Source organism: Vipera ursinii, assembly GCF_947247035.1.
Source record: "Vipera ursinii genome assembly, chromosome: 2".
In the NCBI taxonomy this organism is placed as follows: domain Eukaryota; kingdom Metazoa; phylum Chordata; class Lepidosauria; order Squamata; family Viperidae; genus Vipera; species Vipera ursinii.
In genome coordinates this window covers 262159251-262172658 of record NC_139513.1, presented here as the reverse complement: position 1 = coordinate 262172658, position 13408 = coordinate 262159251, and the positions used below count along the sequence as shown (strand labels likewise).

Sequence of the window (13408 nt, the reverse complement as noted above, 5' to 3'; positions counted from 1 at the left end):
ACGGGAAGATAAGGATCTGCGCCGACTACAAGTGCTCGGTGAACTGCGCCCTAAACTTGCACACTTACCCAGTCCCCATGGTCAGCCACGTTCTCGCTTCCCTCCAAGGTGGCGCCATTTTTGCAAGGCTCGATCTTGCACAGGTGTACCAGCAACTCATGGTTACCCGGGCAACAGCTGACACTCAGACGATAGTGACTCACAGGGGAGCATTCAGGGTAAACAGGCTGCAGTTGGGGATTAGCGAAGCTCCTGGCATTTTTCAGGAGATCATGGAGAAGACGCTCAGGGGGAGAAGGCCCTCCCTGTGGGAGCGCACAGGATGAAGGGAACTTGATGCCGGCAGCAGGTGTTCCCTCAGATATCCCGGACCCAAGCCATTTAGGGCTTTGTAGGTCATCACCAGCACCTTGAATCTCACCCGGAGGGCAACCGGAAGCCAATGCAGCTCACAGAGCAGAGGTGTTATATGGGGGTATCAGGAGGCCCCCATCACAACTCGCGAGGCTGCATTCTGCACCAGTAGAAGCCTCCGAGTGGTCCTCAAGGGCAGCCCCATGTAGAGAGGATTGCAGTAGTCTAACCGGGAGGTTACGAGCGCATGAGTGACCGTGCGCAAGGCATCTCGGTCCAGATAGGGCCGCAACTGGCACACCAGGCAAACCTGGGCAAAAGCCCCCCTGGTCACGGCTCCTATATGATCTTCAAGGCTGAGCTGCGAATCCAGGAGAACACCCAAGTTGCGAGCCCTATTGACGGGGGTAACACCTCACCCCCCATCATTAAAGATGGAATAGAATGGTTCACTCAAGATGCCTGTACGCACAGCCACTCAGTCTTGGCAGGATTGAGTCTGAGCCTGTTTCTCCCAATCCAAACTCGAACCGCCTCCAGGCAAAGGGACATCACGTCGAGGGCATCACTGAGTTGGTTTGGGGTGGAAAGAAAAAGTTGGGTATCATCGGCGTACTGATGATACCCCACCCCAAAACCACGAATGATCTCACCCAGCGGCTTCATATAGATATTGAACAGGAGGGGAGAGAGGACCAACCCCTGAGGAACTCCACAAACAAGAGACCTTGGGGCGGACCTCTGCCCTCCCGTCAACACCGACTGCGAATGGCCCAAGAGGTAGGAGGAGAACCACTGCAAAACAGTGCCCCCCCACTCCCAACCCCCTGAGACGTCGCAGCAGGATACCATGGTCAATGCTATCAAAAGCCGCTGAGAGATCTAATAGGACTAGGACAGAGGAACAACCCGTGTCCCAAGCCCGCCAGAGATCATTCATCAGCACAACCAATGCCGTCTCTGTGCTGTACCTGGGCCTGAAACCCGATTGGTACAGGTCAAGATAATCAGTTTCCTCCAGGAACAGAGGAAGCTGATGCGCCACCACACTCTCAACAACCTTCGCTAAAAAGCGAAGAATGGAGACTGGACGATAGTTATTCAAAATAGCAGGATCCAGGGCAGGCTTCTTGAGAAGGGATCTCACCACCACTTCCTTCAAGGCGGCGGGAAAGACACCCTCGCTCAAAGAAGCAGATATCACTGCCTGGAACCAGCCTCATGTCTCCTCCCGAGCTGAATAAACCAGCCAGGAAGGGCACGGGTCCAATAAACAGGTGGTAGAGCTCAGCCTCCCCATAATCCTGTCCACCTCCTCGGGAGTCACAGGATCAAACTCAGTCCAGATAATACTCTCAAGACCGCTCGATTCCTCCCCGTCAGACTCTGCCCAGTCAGAGTCCAAACCGGTGCAAATCTGAGTGATTTTGTCCACCAGATGCTGGCTAAACTCCTCAGCCTGCCCCTGCAAGGGCTCCTCCCTCACCTCCTGAGAAAGGAGGGAACGAGTTACCCTAAACAGGGCGGCCGGGCGATTATCTGCAGATGCGATGAGGGCGGCGAAGTAATTAGACTTCGCCATCCTCATCGCCGTGAGATAAGACCTAGTAAAAGATCTTATTCGCAATCGGTCAGATTCAGACCGGCTGGATCTCCAAAGCTCTCCAGACTCTGTCTCCGACGTTTCATCTCCCGTAGCTCCACAGAAAACCATGGAGTCCATCGGGATCTACGCCGGATGAGGGGTCGCAAGGGTACAACCCGGTCAAGTGCCTCGGTGGCAGCCCTCTCCCAAGCCTCCACCAAGGCATCAGCCAGGCTGTGGGTGAGGGAGATAGGTATAGACCCAAGCGCCATCTGGAATCGTTCTGGATCCATTAGGTGCCTGGGGCAGAACCACCTGGTTGGCTCCACAGCCCAGTGGCGAGGAGTAGCGTATCGGAAGACCAGCCATAGGAGGTGATGATCGGACCATGACAGGGGGACAGTATTTGGCGTACCCCCTCCCAGATCATCAAACCACTGTCCAGATAGGAAAACCAGGTCGAGAGTGTGACCCCCTCCATGGGTCAGGCCCTGAATTATCTGGGTCAGGTCCATGGCCATCATGGAGGCCATGAACTCCCAACCTAACTCTGACGACTCGCCCAGGGATGGAAGGTTGAAATCACCCAGAACAATAAGTCTGGGAAATTCAACCACCAGCCCTGAAAGGGTGTGGAGAAGCCCGGGCAGAGTTGTTGCAACACAGCTGGGCATCAGGTATGTCAGCAACACACCCAACTGAACCCCAGAGCCAAACTTCAGGAGGAGCGACTCACTCCCGCCAATCTGTACGACAGTGGTCTCCCAAGGGTATAAGGTCTCCCGTATAACCACCGCCACCCCCCCCGCCCCTACCCTGAACCCGCGGCCGGTGCAGCACACAGAAACCTGGAGGGCAGAGCTCAGTCAGAGGGACACCTCCCTCTGAGCCCAACCAGGTTTCCGTAATGCATGCCAGATCCGCGCGTTCCTCCTCAATCAAATCTCGGACGAGGGGAGCTTTATTCACTATGGATCTGGCATTAAAATACACCAGCCTAAGCTCAGGGGCCCAATCTTCCTCACCGGGTAAACGGGTATCAACCAGAGGGTTGGAGCATGCCACCGCTTGAAGACAGCGGGACGTGATCCCAGATGTTGATACGGCCCTCCGTGCAACCACCTGCTACCATTCCCAATCGTCATGGGGATTTGAAATCCCACCCCACAACTGGAGGAACCAGAAATCCCTAACCCCAAGCTCGTCTCGCCGGGAACCATCTCCGGCCTGGACTGACAGCCAGTTGATAAAATACACTTATCCCTCCCACCCCTATCATTCAGCCCCCTCCCTAACCCCCTAAAACAACCGGCTAAAAGGGTCTTTTTCAACCAACAGCCCCTATCTATGCCCAACCACCTCTCAGGGTCCCAGCAATTGGGCCCGTCCTCAAGAGAAATAGAGCACAAGGCGGCAGGTCATGCCCAGGCAGCATATAAGGGCATATAAGTCCGCAAAAGAGTAGTATAAGCGGGCCATATGCCAGAATGTCCACATTGGGCTACTTGTAGGCAGCTAGATGGTTAACATAAAGATGTTAAGGAACATTGTTGATGTTATCAAGTCAGGGCGGCAAAACAAAAACCGTTAAGCCAAGCTCATCCAAGCCAAGCCAAGTCAAGCCAAGCCAGCTCTACTCTCACCCGAGCTGGCTGCAGATATAAGAGCCATAATAGTTCTCTCACAACGAATGGCAAATTAATCTGGGCAAAACTTGGCTAAAGACAACCGGGATAAATCCACCTCAGCTGATCTCTCACATCAGGGGGTGGATTGATAGTTAAGAGCCTTGGTGGAGCAGTGGGCTAATGCCTCCTTAAGTAACACCAGCTGCCTGCAATTAGTGCAGGTTCGCATCCCACCAGGCTCAAGGTTGACTCAGCCTTCCATCCTTCCGAGGTAGGTAAAATGAGGACCCAGATTGTTGGGGGCAATAAGCTGACTTTGTAATAATGCCGCTTGGCGGGGGCCGAAAGCCCTAATAAGCAGGCATATACATAGAATGAAGGCTATTGCTAAGCACATTGGTTTGTGCTTAAATTGTAAGCCGCCCTGAGTCTTCGGAGAAGGGCGGGATATAAATGGGATTAAAATAAAAATAAATAAAAAATAAATAAATAATTGTTCTGCCCTCTCACTGCAGTCAAGTCCCAGGTCTATGAGGTCCATCCTTGGCCAACAATGTTCTTAAAATTGCAGCTAACATTCCGTAGCCGAGACAGAGAGGGGCGCTGTTCTGAGGCAGCCAAGTTGGTTTCTAGCCGCCATATCCCCATACTATCTTACAACTCCGAAAGAGGGGGAGGTCTCCATGGCACAAACAGCACTCCAGCAGATGATCCAGGACCTCAGAGTCACAACCATCTCAGTCGGGGGAGGGAGGGAGAAGTCTCTTCGCTGCAGCAGATATACTGTGCTGGCTGAAGTGCCGCCAGCTAAAACACCAGCCGAGACGCGCAGCAAACCAGGCGAATCCATAATCATTGCTCAGAGAGCTCCCATCAGCGCCACAACCAGTGCTGAACAGTTGTTAACAGGCGGCGATTAATTCGGACCGCCATATCACTCCCCAGTCCTAAAACTCCAAGAGAGAGGGGGGAGGTCTTCAGGCGCAAAAAACACCCCATAGATGATACGGACCTAAAAAATCACCATCTCAATCAAAGGGGGAGGAAGAGAGAAGGGAAAGTCTCCTCGCTGCGGCAATGCATGAGCCGAAACGCTGCCAGCTGGAAGTCGCAGCGAAACAGCAGGCATATCCCCAGTCACCGCCCCAGCTCCACCAGCGCCACGACCAGTTCAAAGAGAGCCTTCACACCACAAAACGGTGCCCGGCAACCACACTCCCACACTCCATCCAGGAACGGCAAATTGCTCCGCTGCTCAGCTGCTCAAACAAAAGCCCATCACAGACCTCACAAACTCGGTTCCAGACCGTGGCCATGTTGAACGGCAAAGTCCATCTTAATGTAATTGTGTCTGACAACGGGCCTCAGTTTACCGCTAATGATTTCCAGGCGTTCCTGAAGGCGAATTGGATTAGATATGCCACCTCTGCGCCCTTCCACCCATCAACTAACGGGCAAGCTGAACGGATGGTAAGGACGACCAAGGACACACTCCGGCGCATCATCAGCGGGGACTGGCATCACAGACTGGCGAAATTTCTGCTTGCCCAATACACTACACCATGCGTTGCCACCGGAAAGAGCCCAGCAGAACTATGATGGGGACGGTGCCTCATCACCAAGCTTGATTGTTTGCACCCTGACCGAGTGGCAGCAGAGACGGATAGGCCATCATCATCACACAGGGTTCTCAACGTGGGGGACCTGGTTTGGGCAAGGAACTACGGGGCAGGGCATCCATGGATTCCGGGGACCGTGGTTGAAAAAACTGGGCCTCTCTCTTACATCGTGGGGGTGGAGGGGGATCGGCACATAAGGCGACATATCGACCAGCTCAGAGGAAGGGTCCCTGAGTACACCACCCACGGCCAACGGGAGTGCACCACCCACGGCCAACGGGATAGCCACACCCCAAGGGAGGTCAGACCAACCGTAAACGACTCTGAACCAGAACTAGAGGAGGATGGCCTCCTGCAACCAACTCTGCTCAACCCAGCACAGAGACATCACGAGCCCGCTGTCCAAGTCCAGGGCCAAGCCACACCCAGGCCCCACAGGACACCAGCATACTTAGCGGACTATGTGTGCAAGTGACCACCCTACAGCTACATATGTATTAGTACACAGTATATATAGTTATGTATGTACATAGTTGTCATGTGGTTCTTCTCTAAGGGGGGAGGGGTGTTATGTATCCAATGCAGGCATCTGCATAGCAACAGACACCAGGGGGCGTTGGCCTGGACGGTTTTGGCGGGAAACTTAGTTTCAGCGGAAAACCTAGGGCCAACCCCATTGGCTGGACGCCTACCTGGCTAGGTATTTAAGGAGGCCAGGTAACCCTTGTTCCCCAGTATGTTCCCCCCCCCAATAAAGAGCTGAACACGTACTCCGGCTGGCATCTCTTCCTTGCGTCGGACCCACTACATTACATTAATAACATTGTTGACAAAACAACACCATTGCCCCCAAATGGGAGACATCATAGCTGTCTACAAGTATCATATAAATGTCATATAAATGATGGGGCAAAATTGTTCAGAGCTGATACAGAACACAAGACAAGTAATAATTGATTTAAACTATGAAGAAGTATATTTTGGTTACACATAATTTAAAAATTCTAAAGGGAAGAGTTATTCAACAGTGGAACAGACTATTTTGGGAGATGCTGGAGTCTCTTTTATTGAAGGTAAAGGCTGGATGGCCATCTACAGGAACACAGAGTCCCTTAAAATCTTTAAATTCTATGATTCTGCAAATGCTTTGCTGTGATGTGAAGGGCTCAGTTTGGAATTAGGAAAGTTTGTTAAAGGACTTGCTGACACACAAAGTTTCAGCTGTGATGAGTGTAACAAATGGTGGGACACTACTCCCTAGCAACAAGAAAGTTACAAGTTAGAAGGACGCGCTAAAAGGATGCTAGCTAAGGCATGTAGATATATAAACTTTGGTAATCTCTAGCTTATTTTAATAATAAAAGACTCACCTCTTTTGATGAGAAAGTTTATTAACATAAACATGTTAATCAAAACAAATATGTGTCAAGGAGCAAATGTGTGATTCTTAGGATGTTAACTTCCTTACTCATAACTGTAAAAAAATTATGCCTTGTTTGATTAGATTGTTTACTGATTCTTCCATGAGTTCCTTTGGCCTTCAAACATACTAATGAACTTATCCAAGTTCACCTTTTCTATTAAATGTTCTTATAAATAGAGAACATCTTCTAGGTATCTTGAATGTTGAGATCTTTACTGTACAGAATTTTAATACACTTCCTCCATTCTGGTTGAGTGTTTTTGAATCTGTTATTATCTGTTCATTGGCAATTTTAGCATAAGAATGCAATGTTAGACCCTCCTTCTGAGTTCAGAGACATTTTGGAAAACTTTATTTTTCCATCTTCACCGATATTGTAATATTGCTTGTTTTTTTCTAACTATTCTCAGGTTTTGCCTGATATCTTTGCATCTTTTTTGGCTTTAGCTTCTCTTGTTTTGGCAATTTCCACCATTTGTTCTGTTTCTGCTTTCTTCTGTTTGCTTTTTTATCTTTGCAGGTCTCTTTTTACATTCTTCCTTAAAAATGTGTTTGATTTCAAGCCACAATTTCACTGTTTTCTACCAGTGAGGTTCAGAATAAATCCTGATGTTCTCCTTGAAAATGGTACATATACGCTTCAGATCATGTTGTGTAAACTGCTTAGCTTTTTTTCCATTTTAGCTTGACTTGGAACTTCTACATGAACAGTTTGTAATCTGCTTCTCTGTTGTTATAACTGAGCTTTTCCATTTCTTTGTACCAATAATATAATTAATTTGTTTAATTGTATTTCACCTAATGATGTCCTTACGTGTACATGTCCTCTTAGTTGAAGATTGTATTAGCAATAAATAAATCACTGGGTTGAAGATACTAGCAAGTTATTCCCTTGCTCCACTTCCCTTTTCTAGCTATATAATACATCTGCATTTTCCTTCATACTATTTGCAACTTTGGCATTCTTATCTCCAGTCAGAGGCAGGCATCTAGCTTGTAAGTTCTGTTGATTTCAGATTGGACCTTACCAACTCATCAACCTCCTCTTTTTCTTCTTCATTAGTGGTTGAAGAATAAAATTGAGTAACTTGATGTTAAAGAATTGTTCACAAAATCTAATTAATATAATTTGGCCATTGACTAGATTGTAACCAGATTTTTATTATTTATTTATCATGTTTAAGAAATGTCTATTTCTCTCACAGAGGGACCTGGTCTTTGCTACATTCTGCTTTATGAAAGCATTCTGTTCCTCGTTACTACTCTGTCTTGAGTAGTAAATGATATGATTTTCTGACTAAAGCAGCATCGGTCGAAGTAGTACGGTATTAGGGCAAGGATAGCAGGTGAGGCACCGCCTAGAAAACTGGTGGTTGCAGCAGGAACTCTCAAGTTGCTATCACAAAGCAGGTAGTGGGCCATGTTGTGAAGACTCATAGGATTTGGGGAAAGTTTTTAAACCTCCAGATTTCCATCTTATTGGCTTAGCTATTCTGCTACAATGATTTACATAGGTATTGCACCAGTTTTTTTAGGGGTTGATCAGAAGTTGGATTTGAAAGAGAGAGAGAACTTCATTTTTTCCTTCATAATGGTGGGAAAGACCTTGAGAGACTGGGCGAAGAGACACTGCCAAGAGAACTGTCTGATATGAGACAGCAAAGCTTGCAACAAGATAGTGAGCAAGGTAAGAGGCTGTGTACCACCCTTAGTTTCTTGGGCTTTAAAGAGATGGGGAGGGGGAATTTTCTTTCATAGAGAAGATTAATGTTGGCCTCATGAGGTAAACTAGGTAAGAATCACAATTACATGAACTAAGTATACTTTATTATAAAGCTACATTGACAGAAGATTGATATTGGCCTTGATAGGAATCATATAAACTAATTCTACGTTACTGTAAAGCTACATTAACAGAATCTTGCAAGTATGAAAGTACAGTGCCCCCCCCCCAGCCAACTCCTTTAAAGCCTGAGAAAGTAGGGAGGGATTCTTCTGAGTCTCTTGCTTTTCCCATTACGCAGCCAAGGAGTATATTGTCTCTTATCTGCCCGTTCCTTGGCAGCATCCCTTCACACAGTCTCCCAACTATTTTCCACATACTATTACATCCTATGAATAATTCTGCAGTTCTGTGTTAATGGCACTTTCACAAAATGGCTATCATGGTTCTTGTGGCAAAACATTCTCTTACTAGAAGGCAATCCGATGAGATTACTCAATGTTACTCCCTCTAATGCAGGGGTCTCCAACCCCTGGTCTGTGGATTGGTACCAGGCCACATGCCAACAACCGGTCCACACAAACAGCAAAGTCCTACCTGTGGGATGCAGGCAGCACACAAAATCATGCACTCTCTGATCTGTGGAAAAAACTTTCTCCGCGAAACTGGCCCCTGGTGTCCAAAAGGTTGGGGACCTCTGCTCTAATCTACTAGGCCACTCCATAAAAACTCAGACTTTAGCTGTGATATTAGATTATTGTGGGCTACTGTGTTAATTTGGTGTGTTGTATTTTGTAGTGTGTCTGGCTACAGGCTTCAGTGACTACTATTACCTTATTACTTATATTACTTATATTCAGTGACTACTATTACCTTGTTTTTAACTAGACTAAGCGGGCATACTTCCAGACAAGATATGAATTGAAATTACTATTTTATTTTGTAAGAGATATTTTTGGAATACATATTATGACAGAGTGGTGCTGTTCTCAGAAGCAGGTAAATCCACAAGCATGGAAATAAACCTGTTAAGTTACAATTGTTTTAATTTATGAATTGTATATATGAAAATGGAGTATGCCTATAAAATAGAAAATAGGTATCTACACATGCATATTGTAAGCAACCTTATTGATTATAACTGAGGCTGAAATCCTCTGCTTACTAGAGTATATGGCTCTGATCACAGTAGTACTATCATATGTATAGAGAAAATGAATGTATAGAACATTTGGAGAACCAGGAAGCTATTGTAGCCCCTCTGTTCCTACCAAACTTCCATAATAAATAGGGACAGAATACAGTAAAGATTTTAGTGGTTATAAATACTATTAAATAGACTGATATTGTTTCATATCAATAAAATTACTTTTAGAACTTTATGACCCCAAATTACATAAAAATAGGATCTGTACCACTTTACTAGAATTTATATTTTATTAAACTTAATTAAAATTTGCATTCAAATAAGGAAAAAAACCTCTACCTTTAAACATAAGACTTTCATTATTGCAGTGCAAGAAATTCCTATCACTGGTTGCTGAAAAATTCTAGAAAATGCAAGCACCTCTTTCTTTGAATCAGAATAGAAAATTGTTCTTCCCAAAATGTTTTGGCAAAAGATTAATGTAATAGTAAAGGACCTATTTTTTAAAAGTTTTTTTAAAAATATGGGACATAAATAAATCATTACCTATACAAATGTGAATATTATCATGGAATATATAAAATGCTTATACTCTTAAGATCACACTTGTATGAATACAAGCATAAATATGCATATTCCCAAGTTTTTCTTGATTTGCTTTTTTCATTTTGATATTTTGTATACTGTATCTTACACAAACACACACAGACTAAATCTACATTCTAGTTTTGACAAATTGATTTTTATCTGAATAAAAAATATGAGGAATACATCTGAGTAATTCCATGCAGATGAGCGTTAAACACCTATGTATAATTTAACTAGTAACTTTAGCACCTGCTGTTTGTATTTCCGTTGCAGGAGTATTAAATTTTCCAGAAGCTACACTGTTGCTTTTCGACTGATTGAAAGAAAAAACATACATTCTCAGTGGGCCAAATCTCCTTTTTTTGGTCAAACATTTTATTCATGGTTGCCACATTTTATTATGCTGCTTTGTTAATCGTATGGCTGTTTTCTTTACCAGAACGAAATCAAACGCAGCGCCACCCTTCCAAAATGTCCGTGACCTTTTCCATCTCCATCACTAAGGCTTTCGTTGTCGCCTGCACTATCCTGTCACCAATCACACAGTATTGTTTTCTGGAACAGTTGCAGCTATTGCTAAAGAACACCGAAGCGGCACATCGAGATGGAGAAAAAAAAAAGGCTTCCCGATTTAAATATAAACAAATATATTTTACGCCGGCAGGTTGATCGCGTCATTTTTCCCTTTTAAATTTACATTTATAATCAATCGTCTAGCCCAGGGGTCGGCAACCTTGGCTCTTTTATGACTCGCGGACTTCAACTCCCAGAATTCCCGAGCCAGCATAGCTGGCTCGGGAATTCTGGGAGTTGAAGTCCGCCAGTCATAAAAGAGCCAAGGTTGCCGACCCCTGGGCTAGCCGTATTGTGTTTGCAGCCTCCAAAAAGCTCTCTTGATTGGGGCCATCAGATCTGGTGATCTGTGCCCGTAATTTTCCTTTGTTGTAGCGGCGGCTCCTGACCGGCTGAGAGATGCGGCGAAGAGGGAAGCGGCAGGCGAAGCCGAAGTGGGTACCTCCTGAAGGCTCCAGGCCTTGCAGAAGGAGCGCGTCAGACACGGAGGTTCAGAGAACGGAGAGGGAGGACAGGAGGGGAGGGACGGCGGTGATCAGATCAGGCGCCCGCCTGGCAGAAGCCGCGAGGGGCAAGCCGGAGGAGGCCAGCCTAGGTGGACGTTAAACCGGGGCAGCCCCTTTCCAGTCAAGGGCTCCAATTCCTTTGCGGCTCGAGAGGGAAGCGGCTTGGCCAAAGTGAGCGGTTAGCGCACCAGGGGCGTTGGAGAAGCCGCCTCGCTTTGGGCCGATGATGATGATAACCTGCCGGTGCGCTTAGCTGAGGCGTAGCAGTCTCCTCCTCCTCCTCCCCCCTCCCATTCTGGGCTGACTCCGAGGCTGGCGGGCATTGGATCTCCCAGGCGCACGGGGAGGAGGAACAGCCCGTGGTAGAAATCCCCGACTCGGGATTGTGGAGTAATGAGAGTTTGGGTCTCCTCTCTTGCAGGGAGGCGGCTGCGGCAGCCCTCACACAAGCCAGGTGGCGGGCGGGAGAGCGGGTGCTGAGGCGACGGCTCGTTTGCTTGTGTGCTTCGCCCCCCCCCTTTTTTTTTTTTTTACGCGCGCTTACGCCCGCCTCTCCGCAGCCTCTAGGCCAGTCCGCTTCGGGCAGGTAGGCTACGAGCGCTGGAGGTGCGCGCCTACGTTGGAGTGCTGGTCTCCCGTATCGCCCCCCCCTCCAATAAGACTCCACAGGGCGCACCTCCGACCTTTCCAGGAAAGGGCCAAAGTGCCCTTTCACGCGCCTATTTCCCTGACCTTTTTTTTTTTTTGCACGTCCACCTCTCCGATCCGCGGGGGGAGGGGGGCGGAGGGCAGCGGTAGGACGCGGCGCGCACTGGGGAGGTTTTGACGTCGGCCTCAGCTGTGGAGAATGAATTAAAGCGGCTTTCCAGGAGCGGCGGCGGCGGCGGGGCGCGTCTCGGGTTACGGTGCGCCTTACTGACTGAATGAAAGGTAACGGCTCTTCCACCCGATTCGAGGCGAGGCATCGTCGGTGCAGTCCCGGGAAATTCCGTTTCTCTCCCCCCCCCCTTTTCCCCAGGTTGCTGTTGGATGAGCCCTCCCCCTCTGTTTCCTTTCTAGCGCGATCCTATCCGGTAGGCCGGTGGATGTAGTAAAAAGGGCGGGCGGCGCTTGTAGTCCGATAGTACGCCTTTTAAGGCTCTGGGTGGGAGAGGGGAAATGTGTACGCTACTCCATTTGCAGACATCTGTTCAGGGTGTGCAATGCTTCATGTTGGAGGATGGTAGAAGGGTTTGCCAGTAATTTCCTAGCAACCTTTTTCAGGCTGCTGATGCCTTCCACTCCTCTAATTGACAATGCCATATTGGCTGGGAATTCTGGGATTTGAAATCCAACACATGGGGAAGGGGATCCAGTCTGAGAAGGCTTATTTGATATGAGAATGCTGTTTAATTCTTACCATATTAATTACATTTGCTTAATGAATTAAAGGGGGGGTTGATCCACACAACTGTATTGTTGTCCAAATCTAAGCATGTTATGTAATAGATTAGATGTATGTATTAGATTCTTGCACATATCAGGAATGAAGGACAAGCTTTTTTGCATAATGCCTGTTATGTTGCAAACAAAACAATTAGGCCTAATAATAAGGATTGTAACTTCTATTACCTTTTTGGATATTCATATTTGGCTCATGAGACTTTAACATACTGAGTCTGATTTCTACAGGGGGCTTGATGGTTTTGTGAATTATTGCAATAGAAAGAGGTCCTGTACTTTACCAAGATTAATAATTTTTAGTTTTATTGTACAGTGGCAGCTGCTAACACTTATCTTTCAAGAATGTAACTAGTGTTAGACCATCTCCTTAAAACTACTGTGCTGTTCACTTTCCTTATTTATTTTGCTTTTAAAAATCAAAATATCTGAAGGTTCTACTGTGCAGTGTTGAGAGCTACTGAAAATCCGAATTTTCATTCAACCGAGTACCTCCAACTTATTTGAGTTCTTTCAGTCTGCTTTCTTAAATCCTTTCTGCTGAAAATGTAGAACAATGCTTTTTGGAAATGTACCGGTATGTTGATGGAAGAACCAATGTTACTGTTTAGCATCTATTGCTTGAAAAACTCTAACCATAGTGATTTGTTTGTTTTGAAATACTTGTATTTTGTGAATAATGTTGAGCATGTTGTAAGCTGCATTCCGTATTTATGTGGGCAACTGGAGAAGTGTATTATAACTAGGTAAATGTTTTGTGAGGCATGAAGTTTTTTTTTTCCAGTGAAAAAAATAGAAGTTCTGGATAAAGCCTGAAAAAAA

The 13408-nt window shown here is 46.5% G+C and overlaps 1 protein-coding gene across 2 annotated transcripts in view; it reads left to right on the top strand.

Moving 5' to 3' along the window:
* Nucleotides 1-11892: 11892 nt before the first annotated feature.
* Nucleotides 11893-13408, top strand: part of FAM169A (family with sequence similarity 169 member A) — a 49282-nt gene continuing 47766 nt past the window's right edge. For both annotated transcript variants that reach the window (XM_083357284.1, XM_083357283.1), the window contains exon 1: nt 11893-12076. In XM_083357284.1, coding sequence (XP_083213410.1) covers nt 12070-12076 — 7 coding nt within the window. In that variant the 5' untranslated portion in view covers nt 11893-12069. The remainder of the gene's footprint in view (nt 12077-13408) is intronic.